The sequence below is a fragment of the Anomalospiza imberbis genome, chromosome 5, assembly GCF_031753505.1.
Source record: "Anomalospiza imberbis isolate Cuckoo-Finch-1a 21T00152 chromosome 5, ASM3175350v1, whole genome shotgun sequence".
Taxonomy (NCBI): Eukaryota; Metazoa; Chordata; class Aves; order Passeriformes; family Viduidae; genus Anomalospiza; species Anomalospiza imberbis.
Genome location: NC_089685.1, coordinates 43,885,139 through 43,909,920, shown reverse-complemented (window position 1 = coordinate 43,909,920; position 24,782 = coordinate 43,885,139). Strand labels below are relative to the sequence as shown.

At 41.6% G+C, this 24,782-nt stretch overlaps 1 protein-coding gene across 2 annotated transcripts in view; it reads left to right on the top strand.

Annotated features, from left to right (window-relative positions):
* The first annotated feature begins 66 nt into the window (after window positions 1-66).
* TMCC3 (transmembrane and coiled-coil domain family 3) overlaps window positions 67-24,782 on the top strand; it is a 131,827-nt gene continuing 107,111 nt past the window's right edge. Inside the window, exon 1 of one of the 2 annotated variants that reach the window (XM_068190391.1) lies at window positions 67-219. In XM_068190391.1, the coding sequence (XP_068046492.1) occupies window positions 208-219 (12 nt within the window). In that variant the 5' untranslated portion in view covers window positions 67-207. Of the gene's footprint in view, window positions 220-24,486; window positions 24,606-24,782 lie in introns of those variants that run through there. The other variant, XM_068190392.1, reaches the window with a different exon arrangement.

The following is a 24,782-nucleotide window of genomic DNA, read 5'->3' as shown; positions in this document are numbered from 1 at the left end:
TGGGGCAGCTGCGGCCGGGGAAAGGGCCGGGCGCACCCACCCCCGCCGCCCGGCCCCCCCGCGGCCGCGCTGCCTCGTGGCGGGCGCAGCCGTTGCGCCGCCGCTCAGTGCGGGCAGGCGGGCGGCGCGCACGGAGGGGCCGCCGCGCCGTGAGGGGCGGGAGAGCGCGGCGCCGCGGCGGGGAGCCCCCGGCGCTGCCCGCCCAGCATGCTGCGCAAGGTAAGCACCGCGCTCGCCGTCCAGCGCCGGGCGCCGACCCGGGCGAGTGCGGGCGGGGACGGGAGCGGGGGCAGCGGCAGGTCCGTCAGGGCCCCGCCAGGTGGCGCCTTGGCGCCGGGCGGCCCCGCGGGGCAGTTGCGCCCGTGAGGGCGGGCGGGGCGCGGAGCTGGGGCGCGGTCCGAGGGGCGCGGTCCGAGGGGCGCGGTCCGAGGGGCGCGGTCCCAGGTGCGAGCAAACTTTGCCTCTCCGGGCGGGCCGTGCTCCGGCCGGAGTTGCCATGGATGTCGGCGGCGGTGGAGAGCCGGGGCGCGGGGTCTCCTCGCAGGCCGCCGCCGCTGGCTGCGAACGCGGTTGCGGCGGCGCGGGGCGAGTGCCGAGCGCCCGGAGGCGCCCGGGGCTGCGGGCGGCAGCGGCGGCCGTGCGGCGGGGCGGGCGGCCGGGGTCTTGCCCCGCCGCTATTGTTCCCTGCACGGCTGCAGAGAATCACTTGGCTGCGAGATCTCGGGCACGGATAGACTTGGGCGAAGCGAATAGCTCTCCATCCACACTAGCAGCGGCGCTGGTGATGCTGTGTGTACGCGAACGCAAGGCTCTCATGACTGCCGAAGGCACTGCTAAAAGGTGTAGAAAAATAACCCGAAGCTCTTAGCCGAGGAGAGCGTGGTAGCCAACCAGACCCCACTTTGGAACTGAAACCAAAAGCTATTAAAGTCAGTAGGGATCCTTTCCTTGATATCCATCTCCAATCACAATTTTCACTGCTCCTTCCAAAAAGGGAAGCTTCCCTTCTAGGTAGACTTAGGTAGCATCCTGAAACAGGCTGTAATAGGATAGTGCCAGTATAGAAGGCATGTTATCAAAAGAGTGAATCACTTTGCTCAGGCTTCTTGGCTCGCTGTTGTTTCTGTCTTGCTCCCATTTTGTGTGATCTTTCCAAATTTTGTTGTTACATCCTTAGGCCTACTAGCCTAAGTGTGCCGTAGCTCAGACAACTGGAGTAATAAGACATCTCTCAAAATTAATGGTAAAAGGCATAGGAAATCTCTTCCATGACTTCCTGGTGAATGTGGTGGTTGGAGCTTGGGATCCTCTTCAGCTGTTCTGAGCCACAGATCCAGGTTGCAAAGGCTGTGCTTGGTTTGGCAGAGCTGGGGGAACACAGAATAAGCAAGATGATTTCTCTTTGTTTTGGGAGGAACCCTCTGCTTAGCTGGACTCCATAAGCCTGATATTGCTAATCTCTTTTACAAATAGCAGTATTTTTACACTTAGTGTTAATTATTGTGTGTTTGTTATACGGTTTGGACAAGCTGGTTAAGAGAAAGCTGATTAATTCTGTCCTTTCATAGGGAAAAATGTTGAACAAATGCTTTATTTGAATTTTATCTTCTTCCACTGCCCATCATAGTCCTTTGCTACAAGGAGAGGAAATGCAGAGGTTGTCAAGATTTGAAATTAAGGGTTTAGTAAAGGGCAAAATTACCTTAGGAATTGTGGATACAAGGCATTTGAGCCTTATTTCTTTCTTGTACCTTATTCTGTGGCTGCTCAAGGGCTGAATCGGTTTGAGCATTGGTTTATGCTGTCATCCTGTTTTATGCTGCATGTTTATGAGCTGTCCATCACAGACTGACCTCCATGTGAATTATGGGCCACTTGTGATAAATTCCTCTGCTGTACACAACTAGAGCACTGCCAAGAGATGTTAAACTAAGCTAACTTTAGCTAAAGTGATAAAATTTGTAATTCTTAATTTTTAGGCAACACCTTAGTGCTAATGAAGGCACATCTTAGGCAGACAGCCCTCCACATGTTCCTCAGGTCCCTGCTGTAGTCTGTGCAGGAAAGCAGAGCAGTCCAGGCTAAGTGAAATCTGGCACTGTTTGCATCAGTGCTGCGCAGCGTGGCGCAGAGAGCACCATGGACAGGGAAGGATAGGCAGTAGCAATGCTCTGCCAGCCTGCTGCTTTCAACATTCTCCTCTGGGCCTGGAGCTTAGCTCAACAGCTCTTACCAAGTGCCTGCCTCTGTTTACCACCCCTTTTGGCTCCTCCAGCTATTTGTGTCTAACCTGTTCTTCACAAAGAGAGCACTTTCTAAAATCCTTGGAGGTTATTGATTACTAATGATCCTGACACCATATTTAAGATGCTTTATAGGAGTTTAATAATTTCAGACAGAGTCCTCCCCTTTCCTTGTCTCTACACTCTCTTTTCAGACTTCAGAAATGTGGTAGTTGTGTGTACAGGTCTTCCTGGCTACCACTACTTCTCTTGCTCTTCAAGCTGTTCAAAATAGTTAGAGATGACGTAGATAGCATAGACATGTCCAAGTATTTTCTTGCTTGTATGAACCCTGTTGTGTAATATGTAGGTGCTGCAGCTGGATGTGTAACTAACATCATCTGAGGCTGGTCCACTTGATTTTATTCCACATGAAAGCTCTGATTCTTTTTCTTCCATACGCCCATCTTTTCACTTAGTTTCTTATTAGTAAGAAAATGCTAATGCATATGTAAGCAGGGGGAAAATCCCTGAGGTTGTTTTCCTGTTTTTGCGCACCTCCTCCTTCCTGGTCACTCAAATACACTAGACTGGCATTGTGGTTAATGGAGACAAGCTGTCTGTTCGATAGTGCAGGAATGCGGTAGCAGACAGGACAGACTACATTTCCAGGTAACAGATGGAAAGCCACTTCTCCAGACCTCAACAATCTTGGCTCTTTGGATTTGTTCCTCTCAGTTTCTCTTGCCAGATGACCTACCTGTCTTAACTGACCATATGAGGAGTTAATATACTCAGTCTCAGCAGTCTGTCACCAGATCACTGAAGTACATATTACATATAAATTCTCGCTTATGTCTGTTTATATTATCTCTCAATATCAGCTCTGTGTACCTTGTTCATTTTCACTAGGGTAAACAAATTCACATGTCAAATACTGCCAGTGTTATTTCTTCAGGAAAGATGTACCTACACTTGGAAATTAATGAAAATCAAATGCATCACCAAGAAATTAGTATTTTAGGAACAAAAAAAAAAAGAAGAAATTAGTATGAACAGAATATACTGAAAATCCAGGCTGGGCTAAACAAAGTATGTAATGAAAATGAAATTGTATGCTACTTCAGGTTTTATTATGTATTGTTTAATACTCTTAGGTGGGTTTGGTCTCTGATACTCAATAATCTGTAACTACTGTTAGTACTTATGGAGAGGGAAAGGAAACAGTCTGCCTTATTAATTTTCTGTTTAATTCATAAGGTAATTCATGCGGAGGGACAAATATACTTTGCCAGGTACAAAGCAGTGTTTGCTATAAAATGTATTTATCAGGTGTTTGAGCAGAATGAAAGCTTTATTTTTAGCAAATTGTTATTGTCTGGTCTTTACAACTTGTTGGGCAAAAACTGGGACAATTTGTGCTAGTGGGGGAAAGTGCCACTGTTACTGTGCTGGGGAAGAAACATGCCCTTTTGTAATATTTATCTGCTCAGAAATTGCCTTCAAATAGTATATAATACTGTCAGTCAAAGACTAAATTTCAGGGTTGAGGTAATACAGAGATTTTCCTTTTCAGCTACTTTAGAGGCTCTACTATTTTGACTACCCTCAGGGAATATGAAATGTGTTAGCAGTTAAATCCATGACAACAGATAACATACTTAAGCATTAGATTTAGCCAAGTTAACATGCAGTCAATTTAACTGGCTAAGACACAGGCCACCCTGGCACAAGGGAGCACTGAATAAATCCTGGCTCCAAACACAGCAGAGTGGCAGTTCAAACGAGGCTCTCTCCTTCAGGAGAAGCAGGACAGACAGACAGAGATTTCTCCTACAGTTGGGCATACTGTGACAGGAGTGAGTTTAAGTGGATTTTAGTGATTTTAGGTGCCTGCAGGTGTTTAAGTGCCTAAAAGATCTCATGATGTGCATGAGGATTTCAGTGGGAGATCAGCGTCGCTTTTGAAGTACTAGAGAGGATTTCCTTTACCTCAAGCACTCCTCTTTGCTAAGGAGTTCATCTTTCCCATCATTGTTTCTGCTGTGTTTTTTTATTGTGATTCAACTGATTAGCAGCAGGATTCATCTCTTCCAACAGTGTCTATGATGCAAAACCAGATCAAAATGGGTCAAAATTTTCCAGTGCTTGAAAGTGGCAAGGATATAAAGGGGACCAAGGCAATGAAGTTGAGACTTCGGGCTCAGCAGTGGTGTGTGCTGTGGCAGACAATTGATGATGGAAGGATATTTAATTCTACTCAGCAATGTAAAATAGGATGTTTAAGAGATAGAGTGAATTTTTCTGCAGTTTTCGAGGTCTTGAGTTGGAAGTGTCATTGTGATATAAAGAAATGTCAATGGGTTATCTCAGATAGATCTACCATCTACTTAAAATCTGTCCTAAGATATATTTTCTTAAGATTCTAGAGTAAATTTCTTTAAGGGTGGGCAATAAGGAATCAAAATGTAATGGAAAGTCAATGGGGTTTATGTATCAAAGTCCCTGGGTTCACTTTCTAAAATGGCATGTAAATGACTGATGTGCTTTCACCTGTCTTTTATTTTTATCTCCCACCTCTGTTGATAAGCAGAGAGGAGAGCAAGGCACAATTGACATGGGGAGGAAGAATAGAAAGTGACTGATTGTTCAATCTGTGTCAGCAAAAGAACTGGGGCCATCAAATGAAGCCATCAGGCCCCTCAAGTTCAGAGCAGAGTAATGGGCTCTACATTTAGCTGTGAGATTACGGGCCACTGGGTGTTAGGGGGAGCGTGAGTTTCCATGGATTCAAATTCACACAGAACATGCTCCTGAGGATAAAATAACACTGCTGGCTCAAAACTCCCTTGACATGCAGATCTCCAGCTGCTGGGAAGTATTCTGGGGAGCAGCATTCCATGGTTATTCTAGTCATGGGAGTCTTCCCACGATATCCACTGCTGGCCACTGTTCCAGCCAAGATACAGGCATGGATTTAATATGAACCACTATGTTCCTTACCATCTAGCAACACAGAACTGAGCTTTGTTTTCTGGTGAGCTTGCTTGTGAGATATTGAACCTGTTAGTCATACCCTTGATTAAGCATGTGACCTGAGAAAAGTTTTATGAGTCTATGTTGTCTCAGAGAATATGTGCATAATTTGAGATTGCATTTGTGAGAAAAGAAATGGACGAAGGCTAAGATGTCTCAAACATGTTGACTTCACTGAACTAAACCCAGAAAGATTTGATTAAAGTAATTTCTTTTGTTCAAGATCACCCTTCAGGGCAGGGGTAGGTCAGGATGGCTGGCTGCACGTTTGTCGAAAGCTTGCCCATGCCAGGATGAACATTTCCATTTCCTCTTGTTCTGAGGTGAAGACAAAGCACTTTCTAGCACAAAAGACACAGAAATGGGCCAGTTAACATCTTTTCCTTTATATGTTCTCCACTGCTGGAATACTGTCCCACTGACAAGACAATTAAATCTTAACTTTAAGAAACATATATGAAAAAAATAGTCATGGGGGAAGAAAGGGAGAGATGAGCTGATTGAAGAGTAATTAAAACTTCCAAAAGCCCTTGATAGTCTCAAGTTGTAAGGTAAAAAATGACTGAAGCTCCCTTTTCCTGCCCTGCTACAATATCTGTGCATATCTTGACAGATCTCATGAGGCTTCAGGACCTTTAAAATCAGGACACTGGCTCTCTGGTCACTGTTTACCTTCTTCTGAGCAATTGATCTTAAGCCATTGTATTTAATGTAGTTGAACTTGACCTTGAATGCCAGAAACTGTCATAAAAGGAAATGCTTCACTAGCTCATATTATTGTTATCAAAACTGTTTTGAAATAGAAAATTAGGTTTCTATTAAAAAAAAAAACAACAAACAAAATCCATAAAATATACTTCTGAGTAAAATATTATTATTCCAATGAAAAAGTAACCTCTATTTGAAAAAAAAAAAAAAAAAAGAAAAGAAGAAGAAAGCTTAAATCTATTCTCTATGGGAAATCAAAATCTTTTCCAGGAGAAAAAGAAATAATTTTTCCCCTGCAGCAATACAGTATTAATGCTTGATAGTTTGATTCAGATGTTCTACATTTTGTCTTTTTATTTGTAAATCAGTTAGTTTTTTGGATTTGTTTTTTTTTGTTGTTGTTGTTATTGTTGCGGTTTGTTTGTTTGTTTGTTTGTTTTATTATCATTCATCTTGGCATTTGCTAGCATACAATTATTCGTACCAGTAGTCTAATTTGCTGGTCTTCTAGTAGGTCTCCATTCTTTTCAGGTATTCTAAAAACAGTTTTATTATGTGTTCTCATTGTCTTTTACAGGTTATTTCTGGACAGATTAATAAACACAATTTTTAATGCATTTCAATTATGTTACTTTTTGTCAAGATATACTTTCAGGTAACACAATTAATTAAAACTCCATTAACTGTTTAAAAAGGACATATCCCCTGGTGACAAACCTTTGGTACTGGCCTACTTGAGTTAATGAGTGTGAATGGATGTATGATAAATATTGATTTGCTCAAAAATAAAGGGGACTTTTTATCCTTTTGCTTGCTTTTTATGGTTAAGCCTGAAGAGATATACTTTCCATTGCTTTTTTACCACTTAGATTCAATCTGTTTGGATCTTCCTGAGAATAAGAGCCTATTTCACAAATAGTGTGGCCAGCAGGACCAGGTCAGTCCTGTACTGAGCATTGGTGAGGGCACACCTCAAATCCTGTGTCCAGTTCTGGGCCCCTCACTGCAAGGTGCTGAAGTGCCCAGAGAAGGCAACAGAGCTGATGAAAGGTCAGGAGAGTGAGTCATATGAGGAGTGGCTGAGGGAGCTGGGGGTGTTTGGCCTGGAGAAAAGGAGGCTTAAGAGGGAACTTCATCACTCTCTACAACCATCTAAAGGAGGCTATAGCCAGGTGGGGTCAGCCTCTTCTCCCAGGCAACCAGTGACAGGACAAGAAGACAGAGCCTCATACTGAACCAGAGGATGTTCAAGTTGGATATCGTGAAGAATTTCTTCATTGAAAATGTTGTCAAATATTGGAATGGACTGCCTAGGGAAGTGGTGGAGTCACCATCCCTGGAGGTGTTCAACAAATGACTGGACGTGGCACTAGTGATATAGTTAATTTGGCATGGAGATGTTTAGTCAAAGGTTAGATTCAATGATCTTTTCTTTTTTCTGTTCCCTTCTCTGCTGTTGAAAGAAGGGCTGCTTGTCAAGGCTTTCAGTGCCACTCACTGCTGCCAGGTCAACTACTTGTCTGGGCAAACTGTGCTTTTGTGGCTTGCAGAACACCTGCACAGGAGGGCAGCTGAGCACGAGACTAAATGAATGAGGGAAAGGAGCAGGGAAAAGGTCCCTCTGAAGGGTGATAAGTGTTATATTACATTAATGAATTTCAAATTTTTTAATTACTGGGGAAAAGTATATCCAGAGAGCTTTCTATGCTGCAATCCTGAGCGCTGTCATTGCAGAAACTGTGTAGAATGAGTTGAGTGTGTAAAAAATAAAATATCCCTAGCTTTGGGTGATAATAAAAGCCTCCATTTTCTGATAGTTATTTATCATTTGTCCTTTTAATGTGTGATTTAAGAGGGGCTTTTTATCCGAGAGTAGTTTGTAACTTAATCCGACAACAGGTGACTTGTTTCAACTACTGTTTTCAGATTCTTAAAAGTAGGAATGCAGAATTAGCAAGCAAGAATGTGTATCTACATATATAATACTTGGGTAATTCATGCATGTTGAGGCAAAAATGACAGATTTATATCCTAATACCCTGCCATACCAATTCTAGAGGTGAGACTGAGTAGTCAAGACTTTTGCACTTGATGCCTCTGCTGCCCGACTACAGGAATTGAATAACTGAAAAAAAAGGTGAAGTTACTTTTATTCAGTAATCTCTTACAGAAATACAGCATTGGTGGAGAATAAAGTAATCTGAAGTCCCTGGAAATGGATAGTAATCTAATGTAAATCCCCAGGCAAGTTAAGTTAATGTATTCTCGGCATGGTGCCTGGAGTAGGATGGGGGGAGGAATGGGAAAGAATGAATCAGCTCTGATGTTTTGCAAGATCCTGCCTTCTGGTTCAATATTGTCTTGTTTTCTTTGCCTAAATTTGTTCCTGATGGGTGGTGACAAAATGTTTTCATTAAAGAAAAGTTTCCTAGAATTGCAGAAATCATATAAAGTCTCCTGTGGCAAACTAGCATTCAGACTTACAAGTGGCCATATTCTCTTTGCTACCTCTTAAAAGCTTTGGAATCCCTCATTGCTGCCTAAAATCCTTTCTTTTCCCTGGGCCCCATTATCCATCAGTGCAAGGCAGAGAGCACAGAAGTGCAACTCCTGCTGCTGACCCATGCACAGAGGGAGAGTAGCTGCCTGCAGGAGTCCTGGGCAGCTGCAGTCAGGTTGAACCTTGTCCCTGATACCGCAGTTGCCCTGACCCCAGGTGGGCTCAGGGCAGTGCTAGCATGTGTCCTGACCTGCTTTTCACTGCTTGATGTTGAATTATGGATCCCCTATGACATTCTTCTGCTAGAGCCTCTCAGGTATGGTTATACAGTTTTAAAACTGCTGCCTAGAGAGGGCAAGCTGGTGTTTTGACAAGCTGGGCATAGGGAACAGTGCTATAAGAACACTGCTCTAAGAATAACACAGGTTATTGGCACTTGCAAAGGGTGCTTGTGCCTCCGTTGTGCACAGCTGGTGGAGCCAGAGTAGATCCTGATTCTCTGGGGCCAAACCCATGACTGTTTGGGTGGGGGGTAGCTGTGCCTCACTTCATATGTCCTCAAGAGCTGGTGGCTCGAGTTTATTGGAACCTGCCCTGCCTGCTCTGGTTTTCCAGTTGTGGTTCCTCAGTGAATTTGGATGAGAATGTGGGATCACTGTCAGACTGTGGCACTGCAGGGACAGATGAAAAAAAGACTATCTGTACCTGAGAAGTCAACCAGAGAGCTTGTGTCTCCAGCTCTAGGTCCAGGGACTGTATGTGGACCAGGTTTCCATGGGTGAGGTGGGACAGGGGAGAGGAAGAGGAGCTGCTTGATGAGCCAAGTGCTGGTGTCATTATTCTCAGCAATGCTGAGCACACTGGAGTTGGTTTTTAAATGCTGGTTCTGGTGTGCTGATCCACCACCTCCAGAATAGACTGTCTGTAACAAGTGCTCAGGTGTTCAGGCTGGGTTTTCTGTTCTCTATGATAACTGTTTTTAGACAGAATACAATTTAGAAATGGAAGACACAAATCACTGAATCAGAGGGAATCACGGCATTGAATCAAATGAAGAAAAAGTAATACTTTCCCCAGTCAGTTCACTTGTTTCTTGCTTCTGGGGTCCATTTTGATTTCATAAGCACAATTTCTTACTTGGCACTGCTTCTGTTGGAATTTTTAAAGTATATGTGTGTTCTTAGTATTTTTGCTGTGCTTGAGATCAGCACTGTTAACCTTACTCATTTGAATGGTTCAGTCCCCTGGGCCTATATATACATATATATATATATATAGCGGTCCTGCTGCTCCACAGGACAGATTTTGACAAACAGCTTTAGACATGCTAACGAGGGTGGTGGAATAGGAGAGGTACTCACCACATGGTTCAGTGTGCATTAAAACCCCCTTGCCTTGATATAACTTAATGCTTGTAGGACTTTCCATCTTCAGAGTGCTTATAAGCATTAATGAATCCTCATGACACCACCATGAAGCGATATAAATACGTATTATCATTATAGTACATGGGAGGGCAAGAGAGAAAATTTTCTTATGCAAAGATTACCAGAGAAACCAAGGGAAAACCTTAAATGACTGTTTTATCCTAGACAACTGGAAATTGCTTTTCTAAGTTGCTGTGCTGTAAAAGCATACACTTGTGTAGGCACATGCATCGGTGCTTTCCTGAACAAAGAAATGTTCCTTAACTAGTGCTTGGGAAAGCAGTGCAGCTTTGAAATAGCTGAATGATTCTGCAGGGAAAAGCTGTGAAAATTTATATCTATCACTGAGCTTACTAAGGGTTTTTTAAATAGCTTGTTTAGCAATTTTAGACTTTTGTCATGTGAGTTGTCCTTCCCCATAACTCAGTTTGAAAAGAAGGATGGAGGAGAGGGAAAGGGACAGCACCTTCAGAACACATGAGGAGTGGGCCTTGGGTCTCTGGGTGATAGCTGGGAGGAGAGAGTAGCTGAAGGGGGAGGTTTGGGGCTGAGGATGCCTGACAGAGCTGTGGTGTGAAAATTCAGCCATTGGACAAAGCATTGCTGGGACCTTCAGGGACTCTTCTGCTAGTTCTGTTGGAGCATCCTTTCCTGGTCACTGTAGGTCCTGGTCTCTGTCCTCTCCTACTGCATTTTATTGTCACACGTTGGAGCCAATGCCATTTTAGTGTAATTCTACGCTTGGTGCATCCACCTCCTCCCATCTGTATTTGTTCTCTGCTCCTGGCAGCTCCTTGGCAACCTGCCACATGAGATATAATCTGCGGTCTCACATAGAGAATTACTGTACTCTGACCTCTGCTGTGTTGCAAACTACTTCTGCTCCATAGGGCTTAATCCTGCAAAGAGCTAAACTCAATTTCAACCAGGAACCCCTATGGAAACTGCCTTCCCGCAGATGGATTAATGGTTTAGAACAGTGCATATGTGGAAATACATTGACCACTAAAGGGTAGAAATCAGGATTATGAATTAAGTTTTTCAAGTGAAGTCTGTAAGCTAGTAAACTAGTTCTAGCTGTATAAAATAACTTTCTTTTTGGTAGGGAGAATCTTCTTTCATGAATAAAAAGCTAAGGTAAAAATGAAAACTTAGTCAGGATTACTAATGTAAACACTGTAAGGTATTTCTTTTACTGGTAGCACTAATGTTTTCTGATCAGCTTTCAGTGAACATAATTCAAGACTTTTATAAATGTATTTATATAGCATAAATCCAGACATTAATGTGAAGTAGTATCTTGTAAGAAAATACTTAGGTATACTGAAGAACTAGGACACAGATAATTACATTTCTGATCAAATTAAGTATCTGCATATTGAAATATCCATGAAAGAACCCTTCTGAGTCATTTAAATGGTATAAAGCTCACTAGCTGTATCCCTGCTGATTCTGATGCACATTTCTACTCAACTTCTCTGAACTCTACAGTCTGACACCTCAGTTTGTTCAAAGGCTGATCAGGTTAATTTGCTCACAGTAACATTGTTTCAGAAGCTAAAAAGGGCATTTTTCCTGTACTTTAGGTAGCTCCATGATAACGATTTCTGTGGACATTTCCCTTTCTGCTCTTCTTCCAAGGGAGGTGCTCCCACAAATGCTGCCTCCCACCTTCAATCATACTGCTGTCCTCTTGGGATGCATCCTTTCAAAATTACCTCCAGGCTCTGTGACTGGCTTCTTTAGCTCTGGTCCCCGTCTCCTGCTATGTGAAGTTTTTGTAGCTCTTCCCAATTCCTTCATGGCTTACTCTCTGGTCCCCTTCTCTGGCTTTCACTACTGCTGCATGTTCTCTGCAGTCAGTGGGTAAGGCAGGAATCAGATGTTTTCTTCCCCCTTTCTTTCACTGCATCCCCTTTCCCACTTCTTTCCTGAAAGGCCCCTCAGAGCCATCCATGAGACACAAAGGATAATTCTGATAATCAAGCTTTCTGAATATGGCAGGAATATTCAACATGCTCAGCATTAAGAATCATGACCTCATCTAGGATGACACAAAGCTTGTATAATTGAAATGCTTCTGTATTGGATTAAAAGGATTTAATAGTATTTAATGTTTGGGCTCCAGTTTGGTAACTGCTGTTAGTATCCAACTCAAAAAGATCTGTAAAAGTCAAGTAGGTCCAGAAGCTTCTTGCTGCCACTGGTAGTATTCAGTTAGCTATGACTGGGGACAGAAAAGGAGAATTTGGTATCCTACTTCTTAAAGAGAGCCAGTGTGCCATTCCACAATGTGCTTGCAGACTTAAAAAAAAAAAAAAAAAAAAAAAAAAACAAAAACCATCTTGCTTTCTCTAAAAGCTGTATTTTAAAGTTTTAAAGATAAATACTTCTCTTTTTTTTTTTTTTTTTGGTCAAGGTTTAAAGCTCAGAATGTTTTGAAACATTTTTCTTGCTCGTTTAGAGAAAATCCCACTTCATTTGAATTAATTACTGCTCCTATGGCGATATTTGAAATGCAGACTATCTTGGATGATCAAAATAGGAAAAAAAAAAGACTAAAACTCATCACATGAACCTTACTGGTAGAATCTTATTAACTTATTAACTCTGAATGCCAATATTCACAAGTTCATCCTGTTGGGGAAGATGAAATAGGAAAACCTTATAAATAAGATTGCCTGGCAAAAGATTTGGAAAATACAGACATTGAGATGAGAACTAGATTTGAAATAACAAACCTTGACTACTGAATAACTAGAAAACAATAGTATAGCCAGGTTGAAAGCAGTCCCCCCTTCTGATTAAACAATGCCCTTTACCTGCAGATAGGTCCAAAGGTCAAATGGAATGCTCTGTCTCACCCCCAATGTATGGTTCATCCCACACCTGTGACCCTCCCCTGAAGTATCAGGTATCTGTGACCCCATTGGCCCAAGTCCTGTTCCAGCCCACCTTGAAGCCCCCTGATAAGGTGTGCCCGAGGGACCGGACGCTCTCTTGGACCTTCCCCTGGGACCCTCACCTGGAACCCTCGCTCCCTCTCTCTCGCTCTCCCTCTCTCCCTGGGCCTGCCACAAGTTGCACCTGGCAACTCCAAGCAGGGCCTTTCACCCTTTTTAATAAACCACATCTTCTAAGACCTGACTTCAGAGATCTCTCATCCATCCAAACCATCCTGGAGTCCCGCGCTCTCTACACATCCATCCTCCTGTCTTCAACTATTGTTGTCTTTTGTTTTTTTAAATCCATGGAAGGTTTTTCAGCCAATTGCAGTTGAAATAAGCTTTCCATTACCTTGCCAGAATGGTAGAGTTCAGCTCAAAATCATCTGAGTCCCTACACTCTGATGGGATCTGTATTTGCATTCTTTATATGAAGTAGCCTATTCTCCCATTTGAAATGCAAGTAAGGTAATAGTAAGTGAGAACATCCTTATGTAGATGTGCGTGGACAGTCGTGGTGTCTCTCCAGCTGTTTCACTTAACTGCTTTACATTCTGCCAGATTGTGTATTGAGTGCCTTCTGCTCCATGGGCAGAGTGAATAAATGAATCCAAAGAGATGCATCAATGAATAGATGTTGTTTGTCAACACACAGCCTGGGTCAATTCACTTGGCAATCACACATCCTGAAGTCAGCTGTAGTCTGACACTGGTTTATCATTCTACCATGCAGTTAACTTGGAAAGGGTCTGTGGCCTGTCCATCACCTCACTGGCTTTTTGAACACTGTGGTCCATTGGTTGAAAGGGTGCCAGTCCAAGGTCACTACTGGGATGTAAAGCTAAATCAAAAGTACCTGTAAGAAAGAAAATATCTAAAGCTAAGCTCAGGTAGTTCTGCTATCTCTCCCTAATTTGCTCTTCTGCATAGCATGTGGTAGCTGGAGGTAGGTGAGCCATACTTTATGGTGGAGACTGCAAAAATAACAGTGGTTTAAAGACCTCGCATTGTTCATAGCAAAGGACTGCCTGAAAGCCGAGTTCTTTGCAGGGCAGGAGTCTGGCTGGATAGAGAAGATCAAGGGAGACCTGAACTCATGGCCTTGTTATTTTCAGATCAGTTAGGTTCTTACAGGACAACCCAACAGAAGGTTCTGCAGTCGGTGAGCATTTATTTTCTGACCCATTTCTTTTTCTTGTGCTATGTAAAACTGGTACCCTACCCTGGCACAAAACCAGCAGTTGGTACTCTGTGCCCATGGGATTTGGAGATTCAGGAGGGTCCTTATTTCTGCATTCAGGATGTTTGTTAAGAATCACACTCTTCTACTATACTCTCTCAGACTGACATAGTCTCCTTTTTGTAGGTGGCTTTATGTCCCTTTCATCATTCATTTAAAATGGTGGCCAGGTCTAATATAGCAGTAAATCAATGGACACATGCTATCTCTATAGTTCATTTTACCATAACCACTAGGAACTTCCTGCAACTCCACTTGCAAAGATTGTTTTTATCTGACAGCTTGTTCTGCACATTAGATATGAACTAGAAAATAACTTGTTAGAAGTGTCTTTGTTGGCTGTCGCCATGCACAGAGAAAGAGCAGAATCTTTATGGTCTTATATGCCAGAGGTTGTATAAAGAGAAGACGGGTCTGGCTGTTACACGCACAAACATAAATTTTGAAATGGGTGTTGCAGTGCTTGAACGACAGTATCCGAGACATTTTGGTTTTCAGAACAAAACGTCACGATTTCTGAGAAAATAATATGTGTGAAAGTACAAATGCCAATGATGTACACTCTCACTGTATCGCTTCAGTTTCTGTAGGATGACTTGATTCACTTAAATTAAAAGTGGGAACTCCATGGAGTTTTGCAGAGCATAGATAATGTCAGGAAAAATCTTCTCAGGTAATGTTTTAAAGCAGTGCCATCTTATGGTTCATTTCAGAATAGGGATGTTTGGTGTCCCACCCCTGCAAAACACTGTGTGCATCTGGCTAGGCTCTAATTTTCTTAAATGGTCACTATCTGTGTTTCTGATGGGGGGGTGGTGGACTATACCTTTGACTATCAGGACTAATTACAGAGAAAAAAATGCAATTATTAGCTTGTTTCTCAAAGAAGAGCTGTTCCTTCTGTACAATTACCCAGCACATTGCTCTCACAGGCAAAAAATCATGCTCCAAGCTTGTTCCTCCCAGATTCCTTGTGTGACTGCCTAAGGCTCCTGTTTGGACTGAGATGTTGCATTCTGACCCAATGGCACAATCTAACATCTTGGTAGCTGCAGCCCAAATTCATCATACCTAGTCCTGCACTCCTGTCATTCAAGCCATGGTAAATAATTGCTGATTGGTCAAGAGCTTTGAAATTCTGCCATCACTGTTGCTCACCTAAAATGAGGATCCCTAAGCAGGGTGGGTTTCATGGATCTGATGTGATAATGCATCCAGGGAAGATGATCTTAGAAAAATACTTGCAGAAAAAACTGGTCCTCTCTGTCTTTTCCTGCTCTTGTTCCAGCTTGTGGCAGGAGTAGCTGCTGTCTGGATGCCAAAAGCTTGTCAGAGCTGCTTGGTTGTGTGGCTGCTCTGAATCCCCTCTGAAGTCAATTACGTATTGATGTGTGCTCCTGTGTTAATTACAGCTACTGCTGCAGCTTGGTGACCTCTTTTGTCTGCAGTAGCCATAACAGTTTGCAAATAATTCTGGTTAGCCTGTGAGAGAAGTGTCACTAAATTACAGGAGAAAAAATCCTGGAGATACTTTAATTAATATTTAGGTTTAAAAGTAGCAGTTTCTTCCAACAACTGCAATGCAGAAGTTCCAGAAGTGGTATTAAGAAATACGGATTTCTTTGCTGCCCTGCTGAAAGCAGAGAATTCCATTTTTTGTGGAAATTGCTATTTGAACTGGAATGAAGTGACAGAGGGATGGATGTGTTGGAAGCAGCTGGGACTGATGTTCAGCTGTTACTGCTCTTCTGATCACCACCACCATCCCCAGTGTTAGCCCACCACTGATTGCAATGGGGTTAAAATCAACCAGGACCCAATAGTTAGGTTTTGACTCTTTCTGTTGGGCTAGTTTATACATATACAGACTGTTCTTCTTTCTTTTAGGCACATAGACACTACACAGCATCTTTATTGAGCATTGTGCAGAGGTGGCCAGCCCAGCATGGCTGTTAAATTCCCTCAGATTCCAGCAGCAATCCCATTTATTATAGAAGACAATAAAGTTTAGTAATGAAAACCACATCATTAATATTAGCTTAAATATAGGTGTTGCTATAAATTTATCTTGTTCACAAAGGTGTGTATGTCAAGTCCTGTGGCTACAGAGAATTCTGTGGAAACTCAGTTTCCTATGATCTTGAGCCTTTTGATTCATAGGCTTTTAAAAACTAAATTAAACTACTATTTTCTTGTTTTACCATGTATCCTATACAGTTTACATACTTTTTCTTACAGCCTTTGTTTTGTCAAATATTTCCACAGCTATGTGCAGACTGCCTCATTTAACTTAACTGGCCAACAAAATCAAAACCTTGGCATCTTTCACTCTGGTTTTACAAAATACACATCATATTTGAGCTCATCATATCTGATATCTCCAGTATCTGTCTGATTGGCCTGAAATCAGCATTAGAAGTTTATTACATACATAAAAACAGACTGATCCTGGAAATCTGATTTTTATAGGGAGCTAGGCTAACTAAATCTAGTCCAAAGTATGGAAATTACAGCCCATGTAAGATAACAAACCTGAAAACTGAAAGAATATGGTGATAGAAGAAAAGGGTCCAAAAATGCAGGTGATGCTACACGAGCTGTCTTCGAAGATCATGTGAAACCCTTCCCATCACTGCCTTCCATGATTCAAGCAATACTGCAACGTTTACTTCTGAATGGCTGAACTTGCAGACTTGGGTCAGGTTATTTTTGGGAACAGATGGTTACAGCTTTGCTGGCACCAGGTTCAGTGCCAGCACCATGCTGAACGCCAGCTGAAGGTGAGCACATTTTGGAACAAATTTACAGTGTTCCTTCAATTGTCTATTTTCATAACACTTGAAAAACTGTGCTGTCTGTGCTGCCTATGCCTCAGGGCATCCATAGCAACTTTAATACATGGTATTGGTTTGTCAGACCTGCCCATGATTTACGCTTCTGCTTGACGTTATTTTTGTTTAGTTTATATTTCCCTTTCATTGTAATAAAGCTTTTTTTTTTCATCAAACAGTGACTGTATGTGTTATACAAAAATGAGAGAACTCATTGACATGGAACTTAATCATGTTTCTCCGTGCCCTTGATATCATCTTTCAACAGCATCAACACTTTCAACAGTGTATTCACACTCCAATGCATGATGGGTTTATTGGTGTGACACAAACTACTAGATACCAAAATGATATATATTTGGGAAATAAAGTAACTACAGTATTTGGAACAGTTTCTGGTAAGTAATTTGAGTCCAGATTGAGGTGACTTTAGACACATATGGTAGGTCATAAAAAACTTCTGAAATATCTAAACATGTCTGTGACCATGTATAGCCTGCCGTGACAAGCTGTTGTGCTGATTGCATGGGCTGGATGCCAGAGCTCCCTGCTCAACCAGGAAACCTTACTCAGCTAAACAGGACTCTGTGACTCTCAGGTGTATAGTGCTGATGATGATCAGCAGCACGTTTGCATTTATGCATTCTCACACTGCATTATAAGATTAATGGAATGGTTTTACTTCTCCAATTCTTTGAAAGAAAGGGGTTTAAGTTTTAGGAAAAAAAGCTGACTTCCAAAAATGAGTATATTCTCACTGGAAGTGTGATAATAATGGTGTAATTTTTATAGCTTTGTTTTGAAGTCTCATTTGACTTATAATTTTAAGAGTAAATTTGTTTTATGTATTTTTGAGGCAGCAGTTACTGGTATGGCTTTTGGTTTTTATAAACATATTTTATGGAGACAGAAGGTTATTTTATAAAGTGTTTCCTACCTTTAGCATTATGTTGCTGAAATTGAGAGACAAAGAAAGAAGCTTTTCAAAGATTCTGCCGGATTCTTTAATGCCAGGTTTTCCTATATAGAAGAAAACATTTAGAAATTGTTCAGCATAATACAGGTAGAGAAAGTGGGTTTTGGTTTGCTACTGAAAAGAGACTTCCTGTGGCTGTACAACCTCCTGTGTTCAGGAAGGCTTATATTTGTAGTAAGACTGATTTTGCTGGCAAGGCACAGTTGTTTGTTTTAACATTCCCTGGCATCTAAGTATGGTCTTAGGTATAAAACAGCAACACAGTAGTTTTCCAGCCCTCTCCTTGGTGTTCATGGCCAGTATAAAGATGGGCTGACCTTTACTTCCCTCCAGCATATCTGATTGCCAGCCTTAAACGCTTGCTTACACTTGTGTACAAGATCTCACTGTATGTGTACGTGAATGTTGGTTTATTTCTCTATATTAGAAAATCTCTCAGCTTTGTGTGAGGTGAGGAGACTGAAAACCATGCAATGTCTTGCTAGGGCTTTTTACATCTGCCAAAGTGTGGTAGTTTGTGACAGACCCAGATTCTGATCTGTTTCTAATTGCACCAGCAATAAAAAACTCAGCTTAATTTTATGCTGTTTACTTTTTAATGCATTTGCAGCCTTTGTACTGTCTTCATATTTTTAACAGAGGATTGGATTTTGGAAAATTCTATCTGTATCATAAAAAGAATAGTGCTGATTTTGTCGTACTTTTTACCTCAAAGGTGCACACATGTACAAGAATTTGCACAAAGGGATTAAACATGCCACATAGAGAATGATGTGTTATCCATGCTTCTCATGTGAGGGTGTTTTGTTTCAGTTACACCTCTTGGTGCATCCCCTGGAAAATTATTATGGATGCTACAAGCTGTGCAGGAAAAGAGGTTCTGCTAATGGGCATAGGTGATTAATGTTATGTCAACCTTCATGCTTGTATGGATCCTGCTGCAGGATCAATGTGTGAATCTGGGTGAGGTGCTCAGCCTGTGAGGTGGAAGTGGCATTGGGTCTAAAACGTAATATAATGCATTGTCTTGCAGTTTGTTGTTCAGGGCTCTGCAGTAAATTCTACCACTTGAATGCTCATCATCGGGTTTTGTCTGTCTTCAAAGCCCTGCTGTGCTCTACAGGAGTGTATTAGGATGGAGAGCTTTGGATAGTTGAGCTTTCAGCCTTCTGCTCTGTTGCATCCTTCCAACATGTGCTGCAAGAGAAAAAGAAAAAAATAATTGTCGATGAGGGAAATCTTACTAGGAGCTGGGTGGATTAGCCCCATCTCCTTGCAGAAACCAAGCCTATCATGCCCTGTACCCTAGATTCTCTCAGTAGAGTACAAGTAGACCAAGCTGCCACAAGCTCTGCATCTGTATTTGTGATCAGTCCCATTTGTGATTGTACATTCTGCTTTCTCAGGTTGAGGTTTTGAACAGCTGTTGCACTCTGAATCCAAAGCTTCCAGAAAGCTGTGAGGTACCTGATGACTTCACTGGGGTCTAGAGCTGCTCTTAAATCCTAATGTCACTGCTTCTAAATGACTAGATGAATTTACTTGGAAATGGATAAATCAGCAAGATCTCCATGCAAGGTACATCATATGAGTCCTGCTTTACCTGTTCTGAGAGTTAGTGCCTCCCCCAAGATTAAGGGTTGCTGTTTTGTAGCAAAGTTAGTCTGTGATGTAACACTAATACAATATTGTACTTTGTATAGATGAATAGAGTACACACTCTGTGTAGATATATAATTACAGCAAGACCTTGGCTAGTCAAAGACCCACAGAAGTTGAACAAAGTAGTTTGTTCTGCCATCTCTAATGTGGTTTCAAATTAGGCCCTTTCAAGGGACAAGGGCTCATGGTGTTCTTATAGGCAGGTTCCTTGTGGACCTTCAGGAGACAGGCTCTCTGCATCAACTTTTCTGTGAACACTGCAGCTGGCAGACAGGTAGATCAGTGTAAGGTTTAACATGCTTAAAGGGAAAAATAAAGTGCAGATCTGCATGTAGGTTGCCAGGAGACACCAGTGCCTTCAGCTGGCCAGGAGTGTTTTCTAAGACTTTGGGGGCTTTGAAATGAAGCTGGAATACTGTGAAACTCGTGGAGCAGGCAGTTTTGCCTGTATCAGCTGCAGTCAGTTCAGGCAGGTGCTACATTTTGACTTTCAGAAAAATTCACTTCCTCAAGCTCTTGCGAAGTGTGTAGCTCACCTGGGCTCACCATGTTGCTTACAGGCACTTGCTAGACCTGTTTTCAAGGACAGATTACAATATTCAGAGATGTGAATATAGATTTTATTTGAAATTTCTATGAGCTTGTAAATTCACGATTTTTTAAACTTTATGAATATAACAAAATCACATTTTTTTGACACAACAGTAAGGATGCACAGACTGAGAAACCTGTGTGTTGTGATTATAAAGAGAACAGAAACTAACCTGATTAACTGTAACCATCCCCTTTTCAGAAGAACTAGAGCATGAGTGAACTGGAACTGTACAGCTTTGCCCTTGAAACTGAAAAGATTAGTAAATATTTGTTTTATTATTTTCCAAAATCTTATCCAGTAGCACAGAATAAAACAGAAGTTCTTATGGGGAAATGCAGTGCCATTCTCTAGATTTAGCAGTGGGATTATATTATGTATTTATGACAATTGTAGCTGTGGCCTCTTCAGATCCATGTTGAGACCTCCCATGTCAAGGCTGTGTGACTAAAGAGTTCAGATGCATCTCCTTAACCAGCAGCAAGAGGCATTGAGTTTTGAGCCCAATTCGGTGTTTCTTCCAATGTTTAGTGAAAGTCTGGGCCCTGGATTTAGTCTGATACTGAGATTCAGTTACTGAAGACCATACCCAGGCTCTTCCACCTGCTGAGCCTGCATTGCTCAGCCAGTTATGGAGAAAGTTGAGCTGTGTGGGTGTTTGTGCTGATGCCACTGGCCCTGGACACAGAGTGCCATGCACCCATCAGGCCTGCCACGTGCCTCTAGTGCTTGCCCAACTGCTCAGCTTGGTCCTTCAGCATGGGGCGTCTCTGTGCCAAAGTGCATGTCGCAAATTAATTTCCAATGGGCTTCTTCTCTCTCACAATCCACCACCCTCATGTCCGAGAGGGAGGTGGTTGGGGTGACATCAGCTGCCTGAGGCAGCAAGAGGATGCCAGTGTAGACCCAAGAAGACTCCAGAGTATGCCTTTGGGAGGTATAACAAACTTTATCTTGCATGCAGTCTCACCAGACACAAGTCTGCTTCATCAGAAGAAACACACTTCTCAGGTCTTGTCTTTATACCCCAGAGGGGCTGGTAGTCTGCAATCACCACAGCCCCCAGTCCACAGAGGGCTCTTCCAGGACTTCCAGGGGGGCATTGCAGTTTTCTGAGAATCATTTGCCCTTCCTCTCCTGCAAAAAAGAATGCCACTTAAGGGATTCTGCAAGACATTTTGGCATATTTTAATGCAAAACAGTCTGCAGAAATAGAAGATCTGTTTACATTTAGCTAATGCTAAAACTGGATATTTCAGTTTCACTTTGACGGTGCAGAATTACAGGACTGAAGGTATGACAGAATAAATCTCCAGAGATCATCCAGTTCCAAAAAAAGCTGGATGATCTATTGTATACTGAACAGTATACTGATCTATTGTATACTGAAGAGTTTTCATCTTGTGAAAGATTTGTTGATTATGATTGTTTCTGAACTGGTCTCTCCAAGCTATAGATCCAATCTCACTTTAAGAGCATAGGGGTAAATAATTATTTTCATCTACTCTTGCAGTTCAAAAGAGGATGCTTCACAGTTGCTCGTTGATCTGATTTCAAGGTCTGCCACAATGCAGAATTATTTTGTTCCTCCCTCTGCTGAGGACTCATGAGAGTTTTTTCAGCTATTGTTGCTTCATTTGAACAAAATAACAACACAACCTTGAGGTCCAGCATTCTTTTCTGGAAACTATTCAAAGTCCATTAAGTTATTAAATAAATCAGCACCTAGTAACAGATTGCTTAGAATACATATGGATGCAATATGATTCAGTAATAAACAACTTGGCAATATGTATATTACTAGATGTTTTTTCCCGTGCTACAGGACGGCGGGGCCAGCTCAACATCTGAGGCTTTTGATTGTTTGAGTTACAGGTGGGCAGCAATTTTAATTTTTTATAGTTCCTGATGTTTCCGCATGGTCTGGAAAGAGGAGGATGCTGATGAATCAATTCCTATTGTGTCATAACATTGACAAGTCTTAAGAAGTCATCCTGTTGTGATGGTGCGGTGCCTGTTTGGTTGCTGCTAGTTACCTACCAGCTGGCTTTAAGTGAAGGAGTTGATATGTCTCTTTGTTTACCATTAATAATCAAGTGTTTAAGATCTTCAGAAGGTAAAGAGCTAGAAAAGGGCAAAAAGGTGTCAAAGATTTGTCCCTTCCCCTCCAGTTTTCATTTGACTGAAGAACTTCACTGTGGGCAGCAGCAGTGACCAGCTTGTCTGGGAACTGATTGCTGTTCTTGGTTCACAAGGTGGATCCGACAGCTGGGAGCACCAGGAGCTGAGCTCATCTGTACCCCAAACTAGCTCTGTGACCAACAAGGCACTCATGTAGTTTCACTGTCTCTCTTCCCCCACAGCAGGAGAAAAAACAACCATTGTTCTTGGAGGAGGGCTGGGAGGCTGCCCTCATTAGTGTTGGGAAAGACCCATGAAATACAAGTCAAAATACCATTTGTTGTCTTTCACAATAGAATAAGTCACAGTCAGAATTTCCTTCTAAAGAGGACAGCAGTTTATTTAAAGATGCGGTTCACAGTGATGTTCTTAACATGGTTTTAAAAGGACTTGCTTGTTCCTGTTGCGATATTTGTCAGAGTGATTTGGGGAACAAGAAAGAGGAAGCTCTGAAAGCAGCTGTATAAAAATTGCCATCAAAGGCACAAAACCAGACAGGCTCTATTACTCTTTGTTAGCACCTTGTATGCAATAAACCTTGTTGCTACAACTGTGGCAAATAAAACCATGATACTTGTGTGCCTCTAACACAATATTTCTTTCCCAAATGGTATTCAAGAGGAGCTGAAACATTTTATTTCTCTTTACTAGATGACTTAAATAGCCCTTTTTTAATAGCAAAGGTTATAGCTTCCATTCATGAATTTATCTGGGGACTGTTTATTTGGTTTGTTATATCAAGTGATCTAGAAGTAAGAGCTCAAACCCCTGAAGATACAGCACAGTGTTCAACACAAAAATGTAGGAAGAAAATAAAGTATGTACCTCAGCATGGTTTTTTATACCAGATGAAATATTATTTCCATTTACAGGCCCAAGAACTAGTTTTATGTTTATGCAACATTATCAGTCCACAGCAAGGGACAAATACAAACATAAGACTGGGGGAAAGAGAAGGGAAGGGGGATGTTGCTGTGGACTGGCATCCTTCCTCATGACACCAGGAGTGCACATCAGCTCAAGTTATTGACGACGGTTGCTGCTGCCTCTGATTATCTGCTGCCAGTTTACCTTCGTTTTATTTCTTCATGGAATAAAACATAAAGTTAAGTTAATAAAATCTTAAAAGATATATAGTGGACAGATTTTCTTCCAAGAGATAAAGCAGACTTGGTGGCCCTATCACATCCATATGAATTAAACATTAGTCAGAATTTTTGATCTGAAAATCCAATGTATATTTGCTTTTCTAGTCACGTTATTTTGTTTTATTTTAATTAACATTAAAATTTTAAACAATAATGTATGATTTTGTTGAGAATACTTTGAATTTTTTGTTTTGCTAGGAATTTAGAAAATGCTTTTTTTCTCTTTGTAAATTCTCATGGGGGGTGGGAGAAAAGAAAAATATCAATCACTTTTTCACTTACCAAGGCCATCAAGTGCTATGACAATGATTTTTCTTCTTAGCAAAAGCTGATAGAGGAAAAAATTTTAGAGAATTCTGTGACAGGTGAAGTCTCTCAGTGTCTTTCAGTATCAGTGGCCAGAGCTGGATGTTTTGAAAATTATCCCTGGGTTTCTGAAGAGCCTTTGCATGACAGCATTAGGCAGAAACAATCTAAGAAAATCAAGATGCACCATGTCCCTGATATGAGTGTATCAGCTGCATCACTTGGTTTTTAGCACTTCACATTGTGTCAGCAGTTTCACTTCCTTTAGGTGAGCACTTTTCAGAAGCTACTGTCTGTCTTTGTTATGCAAGTGAATCAATTAAACCTAATTTTAAATGAACATCCAAAATTATATTTCATTTTCAAAGGTAGAGATCTGGTCTCCCATGAGTGCTTTAACCACAGGCCTGAAGCTTTGGAGCAGCTCCTCCCTTTCCTGCAGAAATCAAGGGAATAAGGTTTTCTTTAGAAAAATGTCATATCAAAATGTTCCTGGTTATTGTCATACCAAAATGTTCCAGTCTTGTGTTGTTACCACTGTGTGTACACTGATAGGAGAGTTCATAAATAGCTTTTGTGGTATTGTATATAGTGTGGCCAAACATGCTGCAGTGGAAAGACTAATAGCAGAGGGGAAGGAAAGAGTGTTGCCTTATCTGGTGTGCAACACATGCAGGCAAGCCCTTAGCTGTTTTTCCCTTGTAATTTACATATCTCCGGAGTGTTGAGAATCACACGATTTCAGTCTTCAATTCTAATTAAGGTGAAGGAAAGAAAGGATGGGATGAACAGCACCATCAAGTCTCTCAGCAATAGACTGTATAACATAAGGTAACATTTTCTTCTTGCTGACAGCCAGAAAATAAAAGATATCAGGAAAGGTCTGAATAGAACGTATTGTCTTATTAAGTAAATTCTCTAAGCATTTTAAATGACTGAAGCTAAAAAAACTTAATTCACCTGTAGCCTTTCTTTTTTCTAAAACCTTTTTGAACACCTTACTTTTGA